General features: G+C 41.2%; 1 protein-coding gene across 3 annotated transcripts in view; it reads left to right on the forward strand.

Moving 5' to 3' along the window:
* Positions 1 to 26,464, forward strand: part of edil3a (EGF-like repeats and discoidin I-like domains 3a) — a 262,777-nt gene that overhangs the window by 188,059 nt on the left and 48,254 nt on the right. For all 3 annotated transcript variants that reach the window (XM_020488704.2, XM_020488703.2, XM_020488705.2), the window contains 4 exons: positions 475 to 656; positions 9,248 to 9,403; positions 11,077 to 11,221; positions 11,454 to 11,638. In XM_020488704.2, coding sequence (XP_020344293.1) covers positions 475 to 656; positions 9,248 to 9,403; positions 11,077 to 11,221; positions 11,454 to 11,638 — 668 coding nt within the window. The remainder of the gene's footprint in view (positions 1 to 474; positions 657 to 9,247; positions 9,404 to 11,076; positions 11,222 to 11,453; positions 11,639 to 26,464) is intronic.

A 26,464-nucleotide genomic window follows, 5' to 3' on the forward strand; every position in this document is an offset into this window, starting at 1 on the left:
TATGAACCGGAGCAGCGACAAAAGTTTGACGAACACGAGTCAAAGTGACCTGTCTCTTAACGACATCAAGGACAGGATATCCGTGAGAGAGAGCAGCAATAAAGATACAATTTCAGTTAGCGGAGGAAAAGACACAGTGTCAATGACTGAGACTCTGCCTGATGTAGCGGAGGGGAGCCCAACCAAGGAATACATCTTGTTCATCTCTGAGACAGAGATGGACTACAACAGAAAATCATGGACAGAGGAAGGAACAATGAAAAGCAACAGTGTTGTAGAGAACGGGACTGTGGATGCTGAGATTAGTCTGATGAAGAAAGAATGCTGCCCCTTTGGTACACAGCTATACATATCTGTCTTATTACTATATGCAACCTGTATGTCTGTAACTCACTGGACAGATATGTGTGAAAAGTATGGTTGCATTCATATTTCATCCCTCGTCTAACCTCATACCTATGTCTGTCCTCTCAGAATGCTCTGGATCACTGGGCATGGAGGGGGGTATCATCTCCAACCAGCAGATAACAGCCTCGTCCACCCACCGTGCTCTGTTTGGCCTGCAGAAATGGTACCCCTACTTTGCCCGGCTCAACAAGAAGGGCCTGGTCAACGCCTGGACGGCTGCCGAGAACGACAGATGGCCCTGGATCCAGGTAAGATACAGACACTGGCCGGGAGACACGAGTCACTCAGGTTACTAGGCAGAGATGAATGTGTCCACAAAAACCGTCGCACCAGAGAGAATGTTTGTGTGTACATCTGAATATTGGTGTCAGTGCAGTATTAACTGGAGTTTAGGAAGTTGTGAATTATCCCTCACTGTATTAAATGTATCTGTTTGGAGAGTTGAAGGGACTTAGGTCCTTTACAGTTAATTAGTGTTTCAGTTGACTGATTGGGTTAACTGGCTAATTAAACTGTGAGCACTGGACAAAAAAGCTGTTGGTTCTGCTCCTGTGTGTATTACTAGTGATGTTACGTTTGATACCAGAGCTCCGAGGTATGCGTCGAAATCGCTACGCAGCTAACTTCAAAGCAGTGTGCAGATGTGTGTATCGCTTTTCAGAAGTATGTCATCAATGACGTCCGAAGCTTCTTTTGATCACATGTTTTTTCAAACTGTGTGTTACAAAATGCAAGATCCCACAGATTTTGCTGTGGTGCTGGTGCTTTCTTCAATTCCAAGCTGCTTTCAAACACTGACCTCTACTGCACACCGTACATTACAAATATAGTTAGGATGTTGTTCAAAAAGTTTCACCTGACAGGTAGCTTAGCAGGTAGAGTAGGGAACTATGGAACATTCAGGGAAATGATGGTATGTGGTCGATTCGCTATGAAAGCACAACATTTAGATTTTTTGATGTGACATGACACTTTCTGCACTGTTGTTCAAATATTTTGTTTTATTTAGTATAGTATAATAAGCTTATGTCTTAAGCATCCTATATAATGCTTCAGTTTTTGATATATATTCAACTTGAATGCAAAATAAGGTTGCATGATGTAAGCTGCGAACCTGGTATTCCAACTGATTTTAGGCTATTAAAGCCAACAACAGTTTTGCTTAAAACAGTGGAGAAAAACGTCTCTGATAATCAAACGCTGCTATTTATGGCTGACCAGCAGATGTGCCTAATGTGCATTGTGAACAAATAATTATGCTCTGAATAATGAAATATTTTTCAGTACAATTAAGTGAGCACATTGTCTTTAGAAAGCCTCAGTTTCCCATCACTATGTATTACCAGTGGGGTTGATAGAGAGAATCACAGCATGTATGTGATACACCTCAAAAGTTTTTAGTAAATGAAAAATACACACCCTTCACTCAGACATAAACACTTCTCCAACGTTTGTCTCAGAGGGGCCAGTTCAGAAATCTCCACTCTTAAAAAAAAAGCTGCTAGAACCTAAAAGGGTTATTCGGTTGTCCCCATAGGATAACTATTTTTGGATCCAGGTAGAACACTTTTTGGTTCCGAACCAGGTATTCCAACTGATTGTAGGCTACTAAAGTCAACGACTTACTGCTGCACCACAGAGTTTTACTTAGTTTATATTTTTTCTAAGAGTGTAAGGGTTTAGTTAGAATTGTATTAGCAACCATGGGTTCATCACAATGTGGGGATATTGAAAGCAGTTAGTGATAGGAACTGTCACTTATACAATAGAACTGTATTATATATATTTGTATATTTTTTCACCTGTTATTTAGTAATGTTTCCAACAAATCAAATCAGTTTATGTGATACCATGTGCCGTTGGCTCTGGAACCCAGTGTAAATCTTTCTGGGTATCTCTGACAACGAGCACATAAATGAGGACCCAGTGAGAGGCTGTAACTGGCAACACTGTGTTCATTCCTAACAGGTTAAACAACAAACACTATCAGGGGTTGCTCACAGCAACAGAGCCAGGTGGAAGAGAGAGAGGCGGAAGAGGGGGCGAGAGAACGTGTCAAAGAGCACGAGGAGGGGAGGGTGTAGAGAAAGAATGATCCAACTACATCATCTGAGGAGAGAGGTAGAGTGAGAGAAGAGCGAGACATGTGGAAGGGAAAGGTGAGAGAAACAGAGAGAGCAAGAGAAAAGCAACCAAGCGCATGTAGTGTATAAGGAAAATCAGATATGAATCACTGAGGCGGTTTGGTTGGCTTTAATGACGCCACGTGGGATGATGATGTGGATTCTGGGAGCGCTCTGGGTTTCAGGAGAGGGACTTCTTGGTAATTGGGACGTGAGTAGAGAGGTATAGACTTCTCTCAGCGCTGTGGAGTTTTAGGCTTGGGGGCGGTGTGTTCTGAAAGTGTGTGTGTGAGTGCGTGTGTATGTGGTTGTTTTCTCATCTGAAATCAGTTTGAGGATTAGAGCTGGCAGCCCTGTCATTGTTCAGGTATAACACCCCTGCTCTGCGTGTCTATCTGTTCCTCATGTGGATCTATAGTTCCTCAACACCTCCTGAATCTGCCCCCGGCCCTATTATACTGAAGACCAAATCAATCATTCATGCAGTCATATTTTTTATAATACTGAAATAGTGTATATATACCCTACAGTATGTGTGGCTATACACTTCCATGACATAGACTGACTAGGTGAATCCAGGTGAAAGCTATGATCCCTTATTGACGTCACTTACTAAATCTACTTCATCAGTGTAGATGAAGGGGAGGAAAAAGGTTAAATTATTTTTAAGGCTTGAGACAATTGAGAAATGGGTTGTGTAAGTGTACCATTCAGAGGGTGAATGGGCCAGACAAAAAATTTAAGTGCCATTGAACGGGTATGGTAGTACGTGCCAGGCGCACCAGTTTGAGTGTGTCAAGAACTGCAACGCTACTGGGTTTTTCAGGCTCAACAGTTTCCCGTGTGTATCAAGAATGGTCCACCACCCAAAGGACTTCCAGCCAATTTGACAACTGTGGGAGGCATTGGAGTCAACATGGGCAAGCATCCCTGTGGAACGCCCGACACCTTGTAGTCAATGCCCCGACGAATGAGGCTGTTCTGAGGGCAAAAGGGTGTGCAAATCAAAATTAGGAAGGTGTTCCCGAATGTTTTGTGCTCTCAGTGTATCTTGAAGTACAATAGTTAATGTAGGTGCAGCAGAAACCCTCACTGGGATAATCATATCTCAGTATATCATGAACAAATGTGAACAACAACAATTCAATTAAGTAATAATATGATCAGTCATGTTTACAATTCAGTGCTGACTTCCTCCACACACTAAGATTTAAACTACTGCCTAGAAATAGCGTTCACATTCTCAACATGAGGTGTCTACTAAGTCAGCTGGACTAATCCAGCCTGGCATGAAAGCGTGTTATTAAATCTGACAGGACCACAGTATGCAACCGGTACTTTCTGACTCTGTAGAGTTTGTGCCGGCATTACTACAGCCTGTGTGAATGACGCAGTGTTAGCGCTAAGGGTTAATTAATCAAATTATACAATTGTACATGTAGGACCTAATATATAACCCTCCCCCCCACACATAAAAAAAATAAGATTACAAAATGATATATTTTTTAAAAGTAGGCCATTACCACTTTAAGAATCATTTAAAGAAAAGGTAGACCTTGCCATTATATTGGTATTGAATTATTATTACATTCAAAAATATGTGAGAATAATTTGGACATTGCCTGACTTAGATTGGATGCATGAATGCCGATTTTTCTGTAGCCTATATTGCTGACTCAGGGACACATGGATAGCGGTAGCCTTGATGTCACCTTTTGAATCACAGCATCATTCTCTCACAAAAACTGAAAAAAATGTAATCTCATACTATTATAAGGTGGCGGGAATTGGCTACAATAATTATAAGAACTATTCAAGCACCAAATTGAGGAAACGTTCTGAGTTTCAAGGCAGACCTATTCCAGTACTTGAATTTCTGAGCTCCAAAATGTAGTTTGAGTAGACTACTTCAAACCCCTTGCATTGTTTCAAATTGCAGGTGTCATATAGAAGACAAATTATTTGTCATGTCATTTCAGTACTAGATCGTATTGTAAAATGTGTCTCGTAGGCTTAGATTTTTTTTGACGTTATATCCAAAATAATTAATAGGAATAATTTTGTGCAATAGTCTATCTTACACAATTGCACACACTATACTTGGTGTCCAATCCGAGGCACACACACATCTGAACACATTACATTGATGCTTTCTCTGTTAAATCTAACGAGACCCTGCTGTAAAGCAAGCAGACATCAACAGGTGATCAACCTCAATTCTCTAGGGATATTAGATTCAAGGTGGATCCAGGTACAATTGTCTTCACGAATGGACATTTCTCGGGAATCTGTTTTTTTCCAGCACTTGGGCTGTTGTTGCATTGCATTTGCTATCAAAACATCTGTTCATCACTTGACTGTCATTCAGAAAATGACTTTGTGGATCAGATGATAATGTGTGAAAATATACACTCTGCAAAAAAAGAAACGACCTTGTCTTTCAAAGATAATTAGTAAAACTCCATATTTTCATTGTAAAGGGTTTAAACACTGTTTCCCATGCTTGTTCAATGAACCATAAACAATTAATGAACAAGCACCTGTAGAACGGTCGTTAAGACTAACAGCTTTCAGACGGTATGCAATTAAGGTCACAGTTATGAAAACTTAGGACACTCAAGAGGCCTTTCTACTTACTCTGAAAAAACCCAAAAGAAAGATGCCCAGGGTCCCTGCTCATCTGCATGAACGTGCCTTAGACATGCTGCTAGGAGGCATGAGGACTACCGATGTGGCCAGGGCAATGAATTGCAATGTCCGTACTGTGAGACGCCTAAGACAGGGCTACAGGATGGACAGCTGATCGTCCTCGCAGTGCCAGACCACGTGTAACAACACCTGCACAGGATCTGTACATCCAAACATCACACCTGCTGACAGGTACAGGATGGCATCCATAACTGCCCGAGTTACACCTCCATCAGTGCTCAGACTGTCCCCAATAGGCTGAGAGAGTCTGGACTGAGGGCTTGTAGGCCTGTTGTAAGACAGACATCACCGGCAACAACGTCGCCTATGGGCACAAACCCACCGTCGCTGGACCAGACAGGACTGGTAAAAAGTGCTCTTCACTGACTAGTCACGGTTTTGTCTCACCAGGGGTGATGGTCAGATTTGTGTTTATCGTTGATGGAATGAGCGTTACACTGAGGCCTGTACTCTGGAGTCAGATCGATTCTTTTTTATTAGTGTCCCTTCTTAGGGATAGCCCCCTTCATTGCATTTTCGCCAAAATGACAAACCCAAATCTATCTGCCTGTAGTTCAGGCCCTGAAGCAAGGATATGCATATTCTTGGTACCATTTGAAAGGAAACACTTTGAAGGTTGTGGAAATGTGAATTGAATGTAGGAGAATATAACACAATAGATCTGGTAGAAGAAAATACAAAGAAATAGCCAACCTCTGTTTTTTTCCACCATCTTCGAAATGCAAGAGAAAGGTCACTGTTATAGTCATCACTCTGGTTGTAATTCAGATAGTGCCCACAATATGGCATCAGTGTATGTGCAACGTTTCAGATTGATAACTTGGAGTATGACTGATCCTCAAGACTTTTAGTGTGTCCCAAGGCACATTTGGGCAAATCGTGAAGTAGACATTCACATTCATATTCCATTTTTTCTACAAGAATATCATCAAATCTGTATACTTGGATTATGATTTAGCTTTCCAAGTATTAGTAGCCATATTATAAGTTCAACATTTGCAAAACAACCAGTTTTCATAACTCATAACCAGTTTTCATAACAAATGTTTTGTCCAAAATGAAAAGGCATGCTGTCTTACAAGGTTAGAAGCTACATTTTACAACATATACATGGTTTACATATACTCCCGTAAAGCCCAGCTCATTGGCGATCTAGCTAGTTTTGTTTGACCCCGATTGGTGCTTATTTGACAAAGCTACAGTTGTTCATGTGATGGCCACCCGCGTCATCAGCGTGCCATGAAGGCGTTGCTCTCTCACCAAATATGGTGTCCTATAGGATATACTACACCAGTAATAAAATAGTGAAGTCTTGTTACCTTCTAGGATCTCTGAGGAATATATACGAACGTGATTTGATTCACTGAAACGACATTTAGGGTGAGATTTTCACTGATTCTTTTCTTTGCAAATTAAACGAGTGGAAATACAAAATCGATCGTGCACGTTAAGATATTTTTTATTTCAGAGCGGCGGTAACTTACCAGCATTCCGACCATAAATACGACATTCCCGAATTGGATCCTATGTTTGTACCCCTCAAGGCAATTGAAATTACCCCAAAGGCTGATCCAAGACGCTGCCGGCACAGAAGAGGCATTCGTAGTGACTTCTAGTCCAACTCAGGAGGCGTGCACACCATCCACCACTTTTTTGTATATTACCCGCTGATGTTAAGTACCTGGACAATAAAGTAGACAAGCTCATGGTGAGGATCTCCTTCCAGAGAGACATCAGGGACTATAACATACAGCCAGCTGGGTTCTCATTACATCACATCACACAGTCCAAAAAAGTGGTCAGATGATGCAGATGCTGAGCTACAGGACTGTTTTGCTAGCACAGACTGGAATATGTTCCGGGATTCTTCCGATGGCATTGAGGAGAACCCCACATCAGTCACTGGCTTCATCAATAAGTGCATCGATGATGTAGTCATCCACAGTGACTGTACGTACATACCCCCAACCAGAAGCCATTGATTACAGGCAACATCTGCACTAAGCTAAAGGGTAGAGCTGCCACTTTCAAGTTGCAGGACTCTAACCCGGAAGCTTTTAAGATATCCCACTATGTCCCTTGATGAACCATCAAACAGGCAAAGTGTCAATACAGGACTAAGATCATCACGAATCATACTACACCGCAGGGCTTGCAAACTTTTACAGCCTGCAAAGGGAAGCACAGCCAAGAGCTGCCAAGTGACACAAGCCTACCAGATGAGCTAAATTACTTCTATGCTCGCTTCGAGGCAGCTTCATTAAATAGTACCCGCAAAACACCTTCTAGGCAGAGTTACTAAGAAAAAGCCATATCTCAGACTGGCCAATGAAAAGAAAAGATGAATATGGGCAAAAGAACACAGACACTCTGCCTAGAAGGCCAACATCCCAGAGTCGCCTCTTCACTGGTGATGTTGAGACTGAAGTTTTGCGGGTACTATTTCATGAAGCTACCAGTTGAGGACTTGTGAGGCGTCTGTTTCTCAAACTAGACACACTAATGTACTTGTCCTCTTGCTCAGTTGTGCACCGGGGCCTCCCACTCCTCTTTATATTCTGGTTAGAGCCCGTTTGCGCTGTTCTGTGAAGGGAGTAGAACACAGCGTTATACGAGATTTACAGTTTCTTGGCAATTTCTCACATGGAATAGCCTTAATTTCTCAGAACAAGAATAGACTGATGAATTTCAGAAGAAAGTTATTTGTTTCTGGCCACTTTGAGCCTGTAATCAAACCCACAAATGCTAATGCTCAACTAGTCTAAAGGCCAGTTGTATTGATTCTTTAATCAGAACAACAGTTTTCAGCTGTGTTAACATAATTTCAAAATTCTAATGATCCATTAGCCTTTTAATATTATAAACTTGGATTAGCTAACACAACGTGCCATTGGAACATAGGAGTGATGGTCGCTGATAATGGGTAATCGATATTCCATAAAAAATCTGCCGTTTCTGGCAACAACGGTAATTTACAACATTAACAATGTCTACACTGTATTTCTGATCAATTTGATGTTGTTTTAATGATCAAAAAATGTGCTTTTCTTTCAAAAACAAGGACATTTCTGACCCCAAACTTTTGAACGGTAGTGCATATGAAAAAATACAAATTTTTAAATCAATTGATTTGTCAAAAGAACAGACGACTCTCGGCCGACCAAGATTTTAGCTTTGTCAGGATAGCCCGACAAAAAGTCTCTGGACTGGAACCCGATTGGTTTGTGGTTTGAATTGGAAAGGGCAGTCCATAAGCGCAGGGAAAGGATCCTGAAATATTTGGTTTCAGATTCCTCCCAATGTGTTCTCCAATCTCATAAAACATTAAAAAATAGCCTGTGTCATTATACACAAGGGGAGGATGCTGGAGTATTGAAAACAAGGGTTCAGTCATTTTGACAGCTATTATTATTATTTTTTTTATTACTTAAAATCTCTTAATCTGACCAATTGTTAGTTTATACAACGGGTGTGTCTAATCCTGAATGCTTATTGGATAAAACCACATTCCAGCAGATGTCTATTCCACAAGTTGCCACCGGCTAAATACATGACATTATCTCTCATTTCTTTTTGATGTGACTGTAAGTTAGGCATAGTTGGCTAGCTAGCAAGCAAGGGATAAGAACGTTGCCAGCCAGTATGACAATGGAACATTTAAAAAGCACGATTGGGTCGCGTCCATAGATACAAAAAGACTGAAAGACTGGGTCACGTACCTAGCAACCCTATATTTGTGGAAGGATGACATAGTAGTATGAATAAATTCATCAAAATAATAATAATCAATATTTTTTTTAATATGTTGGGAACCTGTTGTATAAAAATGATAATGCTGGCCCTCGACTTCATCTCAGGCTTAACAACACCTGTGCCAATATATTCTCCAAACATCAGCTTCTCTGGCATTATCACTTAAATGAAACAATAAAATATCCCGAACACACACACAAACACACACAAACAAGGTTTTTGATTGCTGTTTTTATTCCTTTTTTCCCCCACAGATTAACCTACAGAGGAGGATGCGGGTCACAGGACTAATTACCCAGGGTGCAAAGCGTATCGGCAGCCCAGAGTACGTCAAGTCTTACAAAGTGGCCTCCAGTGACGATGGCAAGACCTGGAGGACATACAAAGTCAAGGGCACAGATGAGGACATGGTGAGAAACACACACACACATTATTTATCTTTGTTTTACACACACGCCTGCACGCACGGACGCAGAAACTGGAGGCCACGCACCAAGTCTAGGGCAGAGTGGAGGACATGATGAGGTGGCTTTTTAATTAGCCAGCTCCCACTGATAGTATCTTCCTGACACTTACCCCACTCTTCTTTAATGACTTTTAGATTGATTTTGTATACTATTTGAAGCCTTGAAGTCTGTAAAGCATTTTTTATTCTCTGATTTGCTGTTACTCTAAAACTCTAAAACTAATGAAGCATGCAGAGCATTGGGGTGGGAGACTGAACTCAAAATCCAGTTGTTAATTTTCTTCCCTGAGATCTTTGAGAGGTAGCTCTGACTGTTAAGAGCATGCTAGCCAGAGCTTAGACTCAGTGATGCTCTGACCTGTAGGGACCACCCTTTTGAGTCCTGAATTCATCTAGAGACAGCTGCATTCCTAACAAACACACACACATTCCTTAGCCTCAGAGTCTAGTTGTCCTCGGATACGTCCTGATGGGAAAGCCCCAGGATAATTTCTGAACGGGTCCAAAAACTCCATCCGGAACCTTCCCTTCCGGATGGATCCATGGACAACTAGACCCGTTCCGTATACCTCATCGGATCCAGACCCGGTCCGAATGAGCGAAGCAGCAGTAAAGTCAATTTTAAACTACTTTATAATCCGGAGCTGATAATGTGCGAGGGAGAGGAGGAAAAGAGAGGTGATGCTCTAGCAGGGGCTGTGCTGTGTGTGTAGGCTACTGTGAGTGTGAGTGAGTGACACGGAACAGGGAGGAGGAAGGGAGAGATGAGAGAAGGCAACCAACCAAGCCGACTCACGCTACAGTAGATTAATAGCTGCCACAGCTGGGTTATCATCCAGTATGATTATGTAGTAGGTGCTTATCTTGACTGCATCAAACTGGGAGAAGCTACTTAAGATAGCTAGCTTGCTAGGCTAATTGAGGCTGCATGCACGTTCTCATTCAGCAATTACAAACAATTCAGAATATAAAGTAGCAGTATACCTGTTGGCCCGTTGGTCGTTGTAGCCTACAATTTTAGTTCCATCTTCCATTGATTAAGATATCTCCTAACTTTAGTCCCACATGGAGTCTCATTACTGTATCCTATTGCCGCTTTGTTGATTTAGGATTGGCCAACAACAACAAAAAGCTACACTCGCCACTCTCGTGAAAAGCAAAGGATAGCAGCATCTCTCTCTCTCTCTCTCTCTCTCTCTCTCTCTCTCTCTCTCTCTCTCTCTCTCTCTCTCTCTCTCTCTCTCTCTCTCTCTCTCTCTCTCTCTCTCTCTCTCTCTCTCTCTCTCTCTCTCTCTCTCTCTCTCTCTCTCTCTCTCTCTCTCTCTCTCTCTCTCTCTCTCTCTCTCGCTCTCTCTCAAGTCAGTTAAAATTGCACATACCTCTCTGGGGTAGTTTTTTCAAAACAGTCTATACAGTATGACCGTGTAATTGCTTATAAATACCCATCTTATTTTTCTTATAATTCTAGCTAATTGACCTTGAATGGCAGCAATTTTTTGAGGGGCGAATAGACACTAGAGACACTGCGAGAGACTCTTACATTGACAGATAAACACATTTCTCCCCCCTTCTAATCCCCTTTTAACCCTTTTTCTCTCATATAATTTCCCTACTCAGATATTCCGTGGAAATGTGGAGAACAACGCTCCTTCTGCCAACTCCTTCACCCCTCCCATTGAAGCACAGTATGTGCGCATCTACCCCCAGGTCTGTAGGAGACACTGCACCCTGCGCATGGAGCTGCTCGGCTGTGAGCTCACAGGTGGGTCCCAGTTCTATAAAGTCTTGACCGTAACCATTATGGGTTCAAACACAATCATGACTAGAGGTTCAAAGCTGTAGGTAGAAGTTGCCTTTCAGATCAGAATCTAGGACGTTTCTGTATTACTCAATAATTACAATAGTGGGCACCATTGAGTATAATAAGATGGAGTATTTTAGGTTTTCTGCCTTTGTAAAAAGGACTGTGTCCAGTAACTCGTTTATTTCTCCAGGCTGCTCTGAGCCCATGGGGATGAAGTCTGGCCACATCCAGGACTACCAGGTCACAGCGTCCAGCCTCTTTAGAACACTCAACATGGACATGTTCACCTGGGAACCCGGCAAGGCCCGTCTTGACAAACAGGGCAAGGTCAATGCCTGGACGTCTGGACACAGTGACCAATCCCAGTGGCTACAGGTAGGAAGCTACTCCCCTTCTTCCCCTGTCTAAGGAAACATAGGAACATGAGTTTCTCCCCGGGCCACATTACCAGGAAAAACAGAGGACTGCAGTAATAGCCTAGTCACATCGTAATGGACCCACCCCCCCTTTTATGGAGGACCAAAAAAGAGGAGGGTTGTCAAACTTTTTTTTTTTGCTTTGGGGAGGGTTGTGTTTTTTTTTCTTGGTACTTCCCTTGTGCACTACACTTCTCTGTGTGCTAACTTTTACTTTACCACAGGTCAGTATAGTCGATCAGTCTAACAGTCCAACCCGCCCTCTATCCACCGTTCATAGACACCAATAGTGATAGGTGGATCGTTTGTCACGATCTGCAATAAGCTAACTAGCAATCATACAAACATTCAAGCTGCATACATTTTCAATAGGAATAGCTGATAGGCAGCGGAGGCCACATTCATCATTACGCATGAAAGAACATTAAAGACATGAAACACAGCTCTATAAAGCTCTCCTATTGATGTTGTTTAGGGACATTAAAATGATCCTACCAAGACGAGCCTACAACACCACAATGCAATTGAATAATTAATTATTGTTTTCAAGCCAGTACAAAATTCTATTTTAGGCTGCAGTAAAAATGTAATTTGAATAATGGTGCAAAAGCCCTGTGATTTGAATGTTTTATTCAAAGGTTTCTATCTCTCTGGGGTTAAGCCTTAGCGTCTCTTCCTTTATATAGGCTATATATATATATATATATTGTTTTTATATGTATATATATTCATATCATACAGTGGACAACTAAGCCTATAGGCTTATGCATACATTGCCCTCATACATTGAGTGCTCAAATCTCTGACAGCTGAACCTTGAGGTAGACAATTATTGTTTTAGGAAAGTAGCCTAAAAAAACATAAAAAGTAGGCTATAAAGTTTTACATATGTTACACGTTGAAACCCAAAGAATAGTGTTTTTGTCAGTTGTTATAGGCTGTTCATTTGGCCAATATCCCTAATGTATTGATGGTGCTGGCTAAGCCAGGTCGGATCTGAAGGCATATGGATGTCTAGTGAATTACTCAAATGTCCGGTAAATTTAAATCTTCATGGTCCCGTTGTTTGGCACCAAATTTCCCTGAAAATAACTAAAATGCACATTCACATGATAATCTATCGCCAATTGGATGGAAACCTAACTATAGACTCTCCTAAAGACTCTGGCAAGTGTGCTAGCCCAGTTTCATTTGGATTATGCCTGCACATCATGGTTCACCAGCAGCATCAAACATCCAAAAAATAAGCTACAGACCAACCAAACAAGCTTGTAAGATTTGTACTCCCCCCTCATGCTCATCTGGAGTTTTTTTGTATTTGTTTGCGTACATCTGAGGTGTGTTTGTATTTCTGCAATTGTATACAGTAGCAGTCAAAAGTTTGGACACACCTACTCATTCAAGGGTTTTTCTTTATTTCCACTATTTTCTACATTGTAGAATAATAGCGAATAGATCAGAACTACAGTATGAATTAACACATATGGAATCATGTAGTAACCAAAAAAAGCGTTGAACAATCCAAAATATAATTCTTCACAGTAACCACCCTTTGCCTAGATGACAGCTTTGCACACTCTTGGCATTCTCTCAACCAGCTTCATGAGGAATGTTTTTCCAACAGTCTTGAAGGAGTTCCCACATATGCTGAGCACTTGTTGGCTGCTTTTCCTTCACTCTGCGGTCCAACTGAGCTCGGGTGATTGTGGAGGCCATGTCATCTGATGCAGCACTCCATCACTCTCATTGGTCAAATAGCCCATACACAGCCTGGAGATGTGTTTTGGGTCATTGTCCTGTTGAAAAACAAATGATAGTCCCACTAAGTGTAAACCAGATGGGATGGCATATCGCTGCAAAATGGTGTGGTAGCCAAGCTGGTTAAATGTGCCTTGAATTCTAAATAAATCAGAGACAGTGTCACCAGAAAAGCACCCTCACAGCATCACACCTCCTCCTCCATGCTTCATTCTGGGAAGCACACATGCAGAGAACATCCATTCACCTAGTCTGCGTCTCACAAAAAGACGGCGGCTGCATCTCAGAAAGACACAAATTTTGGACTCATCAGACCAAAGGACAGGTTTCTACCGGCTAATTTCAATTTATCGTGTTTCTTGGCCCAAGCAAGTCTCTTCTTATTATTGGTGTCCTTTAGTAGTGGTTTCTTTGCAACAATTCGACCATGAAGGCCTGATTCATGCAGTCTCCTCTGAATGGTTGATGTTGAGATGGGACCATCTTCGTAAATGTTCACGATGGTGGAAAAACCTCATCATATCAAGCACCTTAAACCAATCTCGCAACCTGAAGCTAAAGACAGGCAGAAAGTAGTTGACTTATGGAAATACATAAGAACAAACAGATTTGGTGGCATTTGCGTTGTTCTGAATTCAATAACCTAAAATGTACACTTAGTCTGGACTATACGCTACTGAAGAGAATCGTATGGCTTTCAAATAATCTAGTCCGCAGACTTCCTCTTTCAATGCGTACCCATGCAGTGATGTTCCACTCAGGGCCTGTTCAATCTGACATAGAGCAAGACTTAGCTTAAGCCATTTTCTCTTGTGAAACGCAGGATAAAAACTCAATTTTTTTGACTGAAAAGGGGTGTTAAGGTAACTGTGTGAGAACATCTTCACTGTTGAATTGTCCGTTTGGAAAATGTAACCATTATGGCCTTCACTCATATCAATCACACCATTAAAACTAATCAGGTGCATTACAAAGAATGGCATTGATGGTTATGTCATTTTCACCCCAGACATGAAGGACACAATACACCTATAATTAGAGCAGGAGACATTTTTACTGTAGTTTTCTGTGATTTATCTCTCAAGGTTTCTTGTTACTCGTAGTGTTCACAGGACTAGGTCTAAGTAAGTCTAAGACTTACTTATACTCAGGCAGACCAACCGGAAATTACTTTTTCCATTTCATTCTACAAGGAGTCACAATCTCACTACACCAGCAGCTCCATAAGTTCACTACAAAAATGCTCAACTGTTTCAACTATTCAAAGAGTTCAAACTCAGGCCTCCCCAGAAAATACTTTTACTTCAAACATATTTTACTTCAAACACGTTTCCTTAATTTCAACAAGCTCACAACACATCAATCATTTCAAACATGTTTTAGTGCAGCTGTTTAGTTGAAATATCAAGTTACATGATCATACACTGAACATCTGGAGAGGATGTCATTAACAGGTCAACCACAGGACACAGGACAAACTCATCAATCACTTCTGACAGAAACTGTCTACTATATTTTTTCTCATGTGTTACAAAACCCCAAAAAGTTTAATGACATTTGGCGATTGTAATATTTAGCACACAAAGGAGTTTAGTGCCAAGCCTTTGATACTGGGCAAGCCTACAAGGTAGGAAGTAAGGCTGTCCCCATTTTAGTTGACCGAGAGATGTCTGTTCTTTCCACCAATCAAATTTTAAAACGTGTATATTTCCATATGCCTATAAAAACACCATACAGTATGTGTTTTAATAAAATAACTGTATATGCACTGAGCATGTCTGATACTTTAAGCACACTGTTTGATGAAATAATTAAGACCCAAATTACTCAAGAGGGAGCCCGACTGTGTAAAAAAAAAAGACAGAGAGTGCCTGCACGCACGTTCTCTCACTCTCCTCCCTGCTGCAGCGACCAGGGTCCATACCATAGCAACAGTGTTTATCATGATGTCCGTGGCGCTGAAGCTGCAACAGAATCACAGCCATGTTTTGATTCTTACTTGTTTTCTCTCTCACTGAAAAGTTACAGTGCCTTGCGAAAGTATTCGGCCCCCTTGAACTTTGCGACCTTTTGCCACATTTCAGGCTTCAAACATAAAGATATAAAACTGTATTTTTTTTGTGAAGAATCAACAACAAGTGGAACACAATCATGAAGTGGAACGACATTTATTGGATATTTCAAACTTTTGTAACAAATCAAAAACTGAAAAATTGGGCGCGCAAAATTATTCAGCCCCCTTAAGTTAATACTTTGTAGCGCCAGCTTTTGCTGCGATTACAGCTGTAAGTCGCTTGGGGTATGTCTCTATCAGTTTTGCACATCGAGAGACTGAATTTTTTTCCTATTCCTCCTTGCAAAACAGCTCGAGCTCAGTGAGGTTGGATGGAGAGCATTTGTGAACAGCAGTTTTCAGTTCTTTCCACAGATTCGATTGGATTCAGGTCTGGACTTTGACTTGGCCATTCTAACACCTGGATATGTTTATTTTTGAACCATTCCATTGTAGATTTTGCTTTATGTTTTGGATCATTGTCTTGTTGGAAGACAAATCTCCGTCCCAGTCTCAGGTCTTTTGCAGACTCCATCAGGTTTTCTTCCAGAATGGTCCTGTATTTGGCTCCATCCATCTTCCCATCAATTTTAACCATCTTCCCTGTCCCTGCTGAAGAAAAGCAGGCCCAAACCATGATGCTGCCACCACCGTGTTTGACAGTGGGGATGGTGTGTTCAGGTTGATGAGCTGTGTTGCTTTTACGCCAAACATAACGTTTTGCATTGTTGCCAAAAAGTTCAATTTTGGTTTCATCTGACCAGAGCACCTTCTTCCACAAGTTTGGTGTGTCTCCCAGGTGGCTTGTGGCAAACTTTAAACTACACTTTTTATGGATATCTTTAAGAAATGGCTTTCTTCTTGCCACTCTTCCATAAAGGCCAGATTTGTGCAATATACGACTGATTGTTGTCCTATGGACAGAGTCTCCCACCTCAGCTGTAGATCTCTGCAGTTCATCCAGAGTGATCATGGGCCTCTTGGCTGCATCTCTGATCAGTCTTCTCCTTGTATGAGCTGAAAGTTTAGAGGGACGGCCAGGTCTTGGTAGATTTGCAGTGGTCTGATACTCCTTCCATTTCAATATTATCGCTTGCACAGTGCTCCTTGGGATGTTTAAAGCTTGGGAAATCTTTTTGTATCCAAATCCGGCTTTAAACTTCTTCACAGCAGTATCTCGGACCTGCCTGGTGTGTTTCTTGTTCTTCATGATGCTCTCTGCGCTTTTAACGGACCTCTGAGACTATCACAGTGCAGGTGCATTTATACGGAGACTTGATTACACACAGGTGGATTGTATTTATCATCATTAGTCATTTAGGTCAACATTGGATCATTCAGAGATCCTCACTGAACTTCTGGAGAGAGTTTGCTGCACTGAAAGTAAAGGGGCTGAATAATTTTGCACGCCCAATATTTCAGTCTTTGATTTGTTAAAAAAGTTTGAAATATCCAATAAATGTCGTTCCACTTCATGATTGTGTCCCACTTGTTGTTGATTCTTCACAAAAAAATACAGTTTTATATATTTATGTTTGAAGCCTGAAATGTGGCAAAAGGTCGCAAAGTTCAAGGGGGCCGAATACTTTCGCAAGGCACTGTATTTTACCGAGATCCCTCATTTGTTAAGGAAAAACATTCCTTATTCCCCCAACCCTTGCTCTCTTTAAGTGACACATGTATGGATCACATGCACGTGACCAATAGAGCCTGACCTATAGCATTTCATCATCACATCAAGAAATTTGTTATAACAAACTCCAACACCGTTACACATGTGACAGCATAATGGATGCGGCGGATAGGAAAAATGTATTTGAAATGGGGGAATGTTTGCTGGTTGCTCAGGAGGAAAAGGGGAAGTCCAATATGGAATACATTTGACTTAGTTGTTGAAGCTTACAATATAAAAAAACATCTGACCGTTTGGAACAGTGTAAACAACATTATATAAATGATAAGTCTACAATAGAGTCTGTTATAATCAACAACAAAAATGTAAAGCCTTTTTTAGAGGGAGGATCAGCTTAATATTGCGGAAAGAATGTTGCTTCCAATGTAATTGTCTGCATCATTTCCAATCCCCCCATGTTTTTTTCGTAAATATATATAACCATACACGCATGTATACATATACACATGTATACATACCTATATAGACATACATACTTTTTTAAAGAATATACCTTTATTATTAATCCCCGCAAACCCTACTGCCGATCCCCCAATTGGAGTAAACTAATAAACACTTCTGCTTTTACCTTCAATTTATACATCTTATACACATTTTACAGACACAGTCTACTTTACAATAGTTCTCTCTTGTTTGTTCTTAGTCCTTCCTCTATTTCTGATGTACATCCAGTTTGATTTCTATTTGTAACTATGCTATTTCACAGAAGTTCTGCATCTATATACATTTTACAGATACCGTATGCTTTACATTGTTTATCTTGTTATTAGTCCCACCCTTCAGGTCCATTCAACCCCTCAATCTATCTCTCAACATCATCCATTTCGGATTTCTATTTGCCATATATTTTTCAACTGTGCTGTGATGCTTCACAAAATAATTGAACCTTCCTATTCTCATAGATTCTACAGATTGTAAATTAAAAATAAACATTTTTGTTAAAATAATAATTATGTTATTGATTGATTGACTATGGCTTTTCAAATCACCCAGTATTGCTATCTGTAGCATTACTTCTAGGCAAATGTTGCAATTCTTCAGCCATTCCTGGACCTGTGACCAAAAACGAGCTACATATGGACAATACCAAAATAAATGATATAATGACTCTGCCTCCTCACACCAAAGCCTTTATAACTGCAAAGACTAAAAACAGTCACATCAGGCCCAATTATATGAATTATCTACTTAATTGATAAATTCACCTCTGAAGGTGAAATGTGTACTTACATTCTGAAATCTTGCTCTGGTTTAACATCCAAAGGGTCCCAGAGATAACATGAAGTGTTGTTTTGCTCAATAAAATCCTTTTTCATATCCTAAAAAGGTCCATATAGCATGTACGATCGATTTTGTATTTCCACTCGTTTAATTTGCAAAGAAAGGAATCTGTGAAAATCTCACCCTAAACATTGTTTCAGCGAGTCAAATCACATTCGTAGCTATTCATCAGAGATCTTAGAAGGTAACAAGACTTCACTATTTCATTAGGGGTGTAGTATATCCTATAGGACACCATATTTGGTCAGAGAGCGAACCCTTCATGGCATGCCGATGACACGGCCGGTCTTCACTTGAACGACTCTAACTTTGTCAAAGAAGCAACATTCGGGGTCAAACAAAGCTAGCTAGATAGCCAATGAGCTGGGCTTTACGGTAGTATCTGGAAACCCTGTATCTGTCACAAAATGTAGCTACTAACCTTGTACAACAGCATGCCTTTCACTTTTGGACAACAATTATGAGAATATTCAGAGTTATGAAGATATGAAATCTGGTTGTTTTGCAAATGTTGAACTTATAATATGGCTACTAACACTGGAAAAGATAAATCAAAATCCAAGTATACAGATTTGACAATATTCTTGCAGAAAAATGTCATATGAATGCAAATGTATCCTTCACTATTTGCCAAATGCTACCTGGGTGACTTCACACTAAATATCATGTAGTTCGCTCATACATCAAGTTATCCATCTGAACATTTGCACATACACTGCTGCCATGTTGTGGACACCATCGGAATTACAACCAGAGCAGTGGCTAGAATTGGGACATTTCTGTTGCATTTCAAAGATGGTGGTACAAAATATATTTTTTTTTTTCTTCTAACAGATCTATTGTGTTATATTCTCCTACATTCAATTCACATTTCCACAAACTTCAAAGTGTTTCCTTTCGAATGGTACCAAGAATATTCATATCCTTGCTTCAGGACTTGAGCTACAGGCAGTTAGATTTGGGTATGTCATTTTAGATGAAAATTGAAAAAAAGAGGAATATCCCTAAGAAGTTCAGTTTTATTGCTTCTTTATCAGAACAACAGTTTTCAGCTGTGCTAACGTAATTGAAAAAGGGTTTTCTACTGATCAATTAGCCTTTTAAAATGATAAACTGGGATTAGTTAACACAACGTACCATTGGAACACAGGAGTGATGGTTGCTGATAATGGGCCTCTGTACGCCTATGTAGATGTTCCATTAAAAATCCGCCCTTTCCAGCTACAATAGTTATTTACAACATTAACAATATCTACACTGTATTTCTGTTATTTCTGTTTTATGTTATTTTAATGGACAAAATGTGCTTTTCTTTCAAAAACAAGGACATTTCTAAGTGACCCCAAACTTTTGAACGGTAGTGTATAGACATATCCTATATAGTTTTAATCAAATCAACTATATGCACTGAGCATGTCTGATGCTTTAAGTGCACTGACCCCAAACCTTTAAACAGTAGTGTGCATGTAGGTGGAGTTATTAAAGTGACTATGCATAGATGACAACAACAGAGAGTAGCAGAAGTGTAATGGGCGGGGGGGGGGGGGGGCAATGCAAATAGTCTGGGTAGCGATTTGATTAGCTGTTCAGGAGTCTTATGGCTTGGGGGTAGAAGCTGTTTAGAAGCCTCTTGGACCTAGACTTGGCGCTCCGGTACCACTTGCCATGCGGTAGCAAAGGGGCCTTCCTCTGACACCGCCTGGTATAGAGGTCCTGGATGGCAGGAAGCTTTGCCCCAGTGATGTACTGGGCCGTACGCACTACCGTCTTGCGTTCGGCGGCCGAGCAGTTTCCATACCAGGCAGTGATGCAACCAGTGCTCTTGATTGCGCAGCTTTAGAAACTTTTGAGGATCTGAGGACCCATGACACATTTTTTCAGTCTCCTGAGGGGAATAGGTTTTGTCGTGCCCTCTTGTCTCCTCACTATGATGCTGCTTCCGCCACATTGTTCTCAACACCAATATGCGTGTTAATAACTTTACTATTATGCACATAGAAACATGTTCTAGGAAAAGGCACCAATTCAATGCTGCACTGAAGAATATGTTTCAGAACAGTGACAGCTATTCAATGCGGGAAAGCACATGTGTTATAAAAGAATATTATTTTATTAGTGTTCTACCCAGGGTGAAAATTTATTGGAACTTTAAATAATTTCCCTGGTTTTCCAGAAGTCCTGGTTGGAGGATCCCGGATGTCCTGCTCATTCAATCCTGATTCCGGCAATCTGGCCACTGAGATTTTAGAAAAGAAATTGAATTGACAGATCCTGGAATTTGGCAACGCTTTTTGCTTGTTGTTCTTACATAATACAACCATATACAATTTCAGTAGCACATGTCTTAGAGGGATGGCCTGTCCTATCCCTGTGGCCTCAGCAATGGATTAGTCCACTGAGACAGTCACAAATCAGATGGGTGTCCTGTGCACCTTGAAAAAATGTATATATTTGAGAATGATCAACTAAAGAAATCTCAGCTGACCAAAACGGGATCAGACCTAGTAGGCAGGGATGCATTTTCTGTTTGATGAGATTGCCATGGTCTATTATTGTGATGTTGAACAAACAAGCCATTTTATTTTAATGCCTGAAGTCGGCATGCTTTGTTACTAGGCTGTTTGGTGCATTGGCACAGTAACATGTTGGTGAAAAATACTATGAATATATTTTCATAAGGGTCATCTATACATTGGGTACCAGTACCGAGTCGATGTGCAGAGGTATGAGGTAATTGAGGTTGATACAGTTGAAGTTAGAAGTTTACATACACCTAAGCCAAATACAGTGGGGCAAAAAAAGATTTAGTCAGCCACCAATTGTGCAAGTTCTCCCACTTAAAAAGATGAGAGAGGTCTGTAATTTGCATCATATGTACACTTCAACTATGACAGACAAAATGAGAAACAAAATCCAGAAAATCACATTACTACCATCAGTAACACACTACGCCGCCAGGGACTCAAATCCTGCAGTGCCAGACGTGTCCCCCTGCTTAAGCCAGGAGATGTCCAGGCCCAACTGAAGTTTGCTAGAGAGCATTTGGATGATCCAGAAGAAGATTGGGAGAATGTCATATAGTCAGATGAAACTAAAATATAACTTTTTGGTAAAACTCAACTCGTCGTGTCTAGAGGACAAAGATTGCCTTCCACAAGCTTCCCACAATAAATTGGGTGAATTTTGGCCCATTCCTCCTGACAGAACTGGTGTAACTGAGTCAGGTTTGTAGGCCTCCTTGCTATTTTGTGAAGTGCACCAGTCCCTCCTACAGCAAAACACCCCCACAACATGATGCTGCCACCCCTGTGCTCAATGGTTGGGATGGTGTTCTTCGGCTTGCAAGCGTCCCCCTTTTCCCTCCAAACTCAATGGTTGGGATGGTCATTTTGGAAAAACAGAGGACATTTCTCAAAAAAATAAGTTATTTGTTCCCATGTGCAGTTGCAAACCGTGTCCGGCTTTTTTATGGCGGTTTTGGAGCAGTGGCTTCTTCTTTGCTGAGCAGCCTTTCAGGTTATGTCGATATAGGGCTCGTTTTACTGTGAATATAGATAGTTTTGTACCTGTTTCGTCCAGAATCTTCACAAGGTCCTTTGCTGTTGTTCTGGGATTGATTTGCACTTTTCGCACCAAAGTACGTTCATCTCTAGTAGACAGAAAACGTCTCCTTCCTGAGCGGTATGACGCTGCGTTGGACCCATGGTGTTTATACTAGCATACTATTGTTTGTGCAGATGAACGTGCTACCTTCAGGTGTTTGGAAATCGCTCCCAAGGATGAACCAGACTTGTTGAGGTCTACAATTTTTTTTCTGAGGTCTTGGCTGATTTCTTTTGATATTCCCAAGATGTCAAGCAAAGAGGCATCGAGTTGAAGGTAGGCCTTGAAATACATCCACAGGTACACCTCCAACTGACTCAAATTATGTCAATTAGCCTATCAGAATCTTCTAAAGCCATGACATCATTATCTGGAATTTTCCAAGCTGTTTAAAGGCACAGTCATCTTAGTGTATTTAAACTTCTGACCCACTGGAGTTGTGATACAATGAATTATAAGTGAAGTAATCTGTCTGTAAACAATTGTTGGAAAAATGACTTGTGTCATGCACAAAGTAGATGTCCTCACTGACTTGCGACAGCTATAGTTTGTTAACAAGAAACTTGTGGATTGGTTGAAAAACGAGTTTTAAGGACTCCAACCTAAGTGTATGTAAACTTCCGACTTCAACTGTATGTACATATGTAGTTGGTTGGAATAAAGTTACTAGGCAACAGGATAGACAATTAACAGTAGCAGCAGCGTATTTTATGAGTCAAAAGAGTTGGTCAATGGAGATAGTTAAATATACTGAACAAAAATATGTAGTGTTGGTCCTATATTTCATGAGCTGAAATAAAAGATCCCAGAAAATATCTGTATGCACAAAGTTAGTATTTCTCTTTTGCCAACATAATACATCCACGTCAGGTGTGGCACATCAAGAAGCTTGAGACCTTGTGCTGGGGACAATTAAAGGCCACTCTAAAATGTTGTTTTGTCACAACACAATGCCACAGATTTCTCAAGCATTGAGGGAGTGTGCAATTGGCATGCTGACTGCAGGTATGTCCACCAGAGCTGTTGCTAGATCATTTACTGTTAATTTCACTACCTACTATAAGCCACCTTGTTTTAGATCATTTGGCAGTATGTCCACCCAGGCTCTCAACCGCAGACCACGTCGAACCACGCCAACCCAGGACCTCTACATCTGGCTTCTTCACCTGCAGGATCGTCTGAGACCAGCCACCCGGACAGCTGATGAAACTGTGGGTTTGCACAACCGAAACATTTGGCACAAACTGTCAGAAACCGTCTCAGGGAAGCTCATCTTTGTGCTCATATTCCTCACCAGGGTCTTGACATGACTACAGTTCAGCATTGTAACCAACTTCAGTGGACAAATGCTCACCTTTGATGGCCACTGGCACGCTAGAGATGTTTGTTCTTCATGGATGAATCACGGGCAGATGTCAGACAGCGTGTTTTTGTGTCGTGTGTGTGGGCGGTTTGCTGACATCAATGTTGTGAACAGAGTGCCTCATGGTGGCGGTGGTGTTATAGTAAGGGCAGGCATCAGCTTCAGAGAACAAACACAATTGGAATTTTTTTAAGGCAATTTCAATGCAGAGAGATACTGTGTCGAGATCCTGAAGCCCATTGTCATGCCAATCATCCGCTGCCATCACCTCATGTTTCAGTATAAAGATGCATGGCCCCATGTCGCAAGGATTTGTATACAATTCCTGGAAGCTGAAAATGTCCAGATATGTCACCAATTGAGCATGTTTGGGATGCTCTGGATAGATAGTTTCCGTCAATATCCAGCAACTTGACACAGCCATTGAAGATGAGTGGGACAATATTTCACAGGCCACAATCAAAAGCCTGATCAACTATATTCGATGGAGATGTGTTGTGCTGCATGAGGCAAATCGTGGTCACACCAGATACTTACTGGTTTTCTGATCCAAGACCCTACCTTTTTTAAAGGTATCTGTGACCACCAGATTCATATCTCTATTCCCAGTCATTTGAAATCCATAGATTAGGGCCTGATGAATTCATTTCAGTTGGCTGATTTCCTGTAACTGAGTAAAATCTTTCAAATTCTTACATGTTCTGTTAATATTTATGTTCAGTGTAGTTAACCAATAGCTACCTGAAATAACTATTTACGTCTTAGTATTATGGCTTGGGGGAAGAAGTTGTTCAGGGTCCTGTTGGTTCCAGACTTGCTGCATTGGTACAACTTAACATGCAGTAACAAAGAGAGCAGTCTATGAGACTCAACATTTGAGTCTCATAGTAAAAAGGTAAAAAGTAAAAAGGTCCTGCATGGCAGGGAGTTCGGCCTCAGTGATGTACTGGACTGTACGCACTACCCTCTGTAGCGCATTGCGGCCGGATGCCAAGCAGTTGCCATACCAAGCGTTGATGCAGCCAGTCAAGATGCAGGTATAAATCCTTTTGAGGATATGAGGGCCCATGACGAATATTTTCACCCTCCTGAGGGGGAAGAGGCATTGTCGTGCCTTCTTTACAACTGTTGGTGTGTGTCGACCATGATAATTCCTTAGTGGTGTGGACACTGAGGAACTTGAAGCTCTTGACCCTCTTCACCACATCTCGGTCGATGTGGATGGGGGCGTGCTTGGCCATCCATTTCCTGTAGACCACGATCAGCTCCTTTGTCTTGTTGACGTAGAGGGAGATGTTGTTGTCCTGGCACCACACTGCCAGGTCACTGTCCTCTTCCCACAAATCAAATCAAATCAAAAGTTGTTGTGGGTGTTGCGGAATGCCTGGGTTTCTAGCTCCAACAGTGCAGTACTATCTAACAATGCACAACAATACACACAACCTAAAAGTAAACAAATGAAATTAAGGAATATATAAATATTAGGATGAGCAATGTCAGAGTGGCATAGACTAAAAACGAGTAGAATAGAATACAGTATATATATATATGTAATGAGTAAGGCAAAAATATTTAAACTGTTAGCTGTCGCATCGTTGTCAGCGATCAGGCCAACCACCGTTGTGTCGACAGCAAATTTAATGATGGTGTTGGAGTCATGCATGTCCACACAGTCGTGGGTGAACAGGGAGTACAGGAGAGGACTGAGCATGCACCCCTGAGGGGCCCCGTGTTGAGGGACAGCATGGCAGATGTGTTGTTGCCTTCCCTCATCACCTGGGGGCGGCCTGTCAAGAAGTTGTGGTGGAATATTCTCTTCAAATGAGAGACACTGTCATTTCTTCAAATTATCATCTTTATTCAAAATCAATTAATTATTGCAATAATGAAACCGTGGATGTTGGGCCGAGAGCCTACCCTTTACAGACCATGCTATTACTTATATACCTGATACCAAGATTTCTCAGTCATAGCTGGTTCAAAACCCCCACCCATATAGATTGGGTTCATCTTGTGGTCATCTGCCTCTTGTGTTGTCTCCCAGATGCCAGGATAATTAAGAATACCGAGGTATTTGTTCTGTTCCTCCAGGCTCTCTCTATCTCGGTTGCACCCACTACATCTGATCTATGGAATGCCAGCTGTAGGCTTTTTATCAAGAAGCCATCACTTAATCAGTTGCCAGCCCAAGCTTCAAAATAATCTTCTCAGTTAACTCTATGAAATATAACAACCATTTGGTTCATAAATATAACATCATCTTGTAATCCTGTTAACACAATGTCCAGGATTCAGCTGCAGAGGGAGGTGTTTATTGAAGTGCAATAGAGATTGTGTCATCTATGGGGTGGATGTGAATTGGAGTGGGTCCATGGTCATGGCTCACATTCTGTTGATGTGAGCCATGACCAGCCCTTCAAAGTATTTCATGGCTACAGATATGAGTGCTATTTAGACATGTTAGCTTGGCGTTCTTGGGGTCTGCTTGAGATATATAGGTATTACGGCCTGAGTCTGAGAGAGGTTGAAAATGTTGGTGAAGACACTTGCCAGCTGGTCAGCGTATGATCTGAGTAATCTGCCCTGGTAATCTGTTTGGCCCTGCGGCCTTGTGAATGTTTATTTGTTTAAAGGTTTTACTCACACTGGCTACGGAGAGCAAGATCACAGAGGCATCTGGAACAACTGCTGCTCTCTTGCATGGTTCAGTGCTACTTGCCACAAAGCGAGCATAGAAGGAATTTAGCTTGTCTGATAGGCTCGCGTCACTGGGCAGTTGGTGGCTGGGTGTTCATTTGTAATCCGTGATAGTTTGCACGTCTGACAAGCGTCAGAGCCGGCGTTGTACCCACAACTTGAATTTTCAAGCATCATGTCTCACCTAACTTATCCATTAGAACTTCATAACCCAAAGTCAAAAACCTTTTCCATAACTACTCCTGAAGGCAACACCCACAACTCTTGCACTGTGCCTGTGAATCTGTCCTCCTCTAGTCCTATTATCTTTGGTTTGTAATAGGACATTTTAATTGTA

The sequence above is a fragment of the Oncorhynchus kisutch genome, linkage group LG8 (assembly GCF_002021735.2).
Source record: "Oncorhynchus kisutch isolate 150728-3 linkage group LG8, Okis_V2, whole genome shotgun sequence".
NCBI classification, from domain to species: Eukaryota; Metazoa; Chordata; class Actinopteri; order Salmoniformes; family Salmonidae; genus Oncorhynchus; species Oncorhynchus kisutch.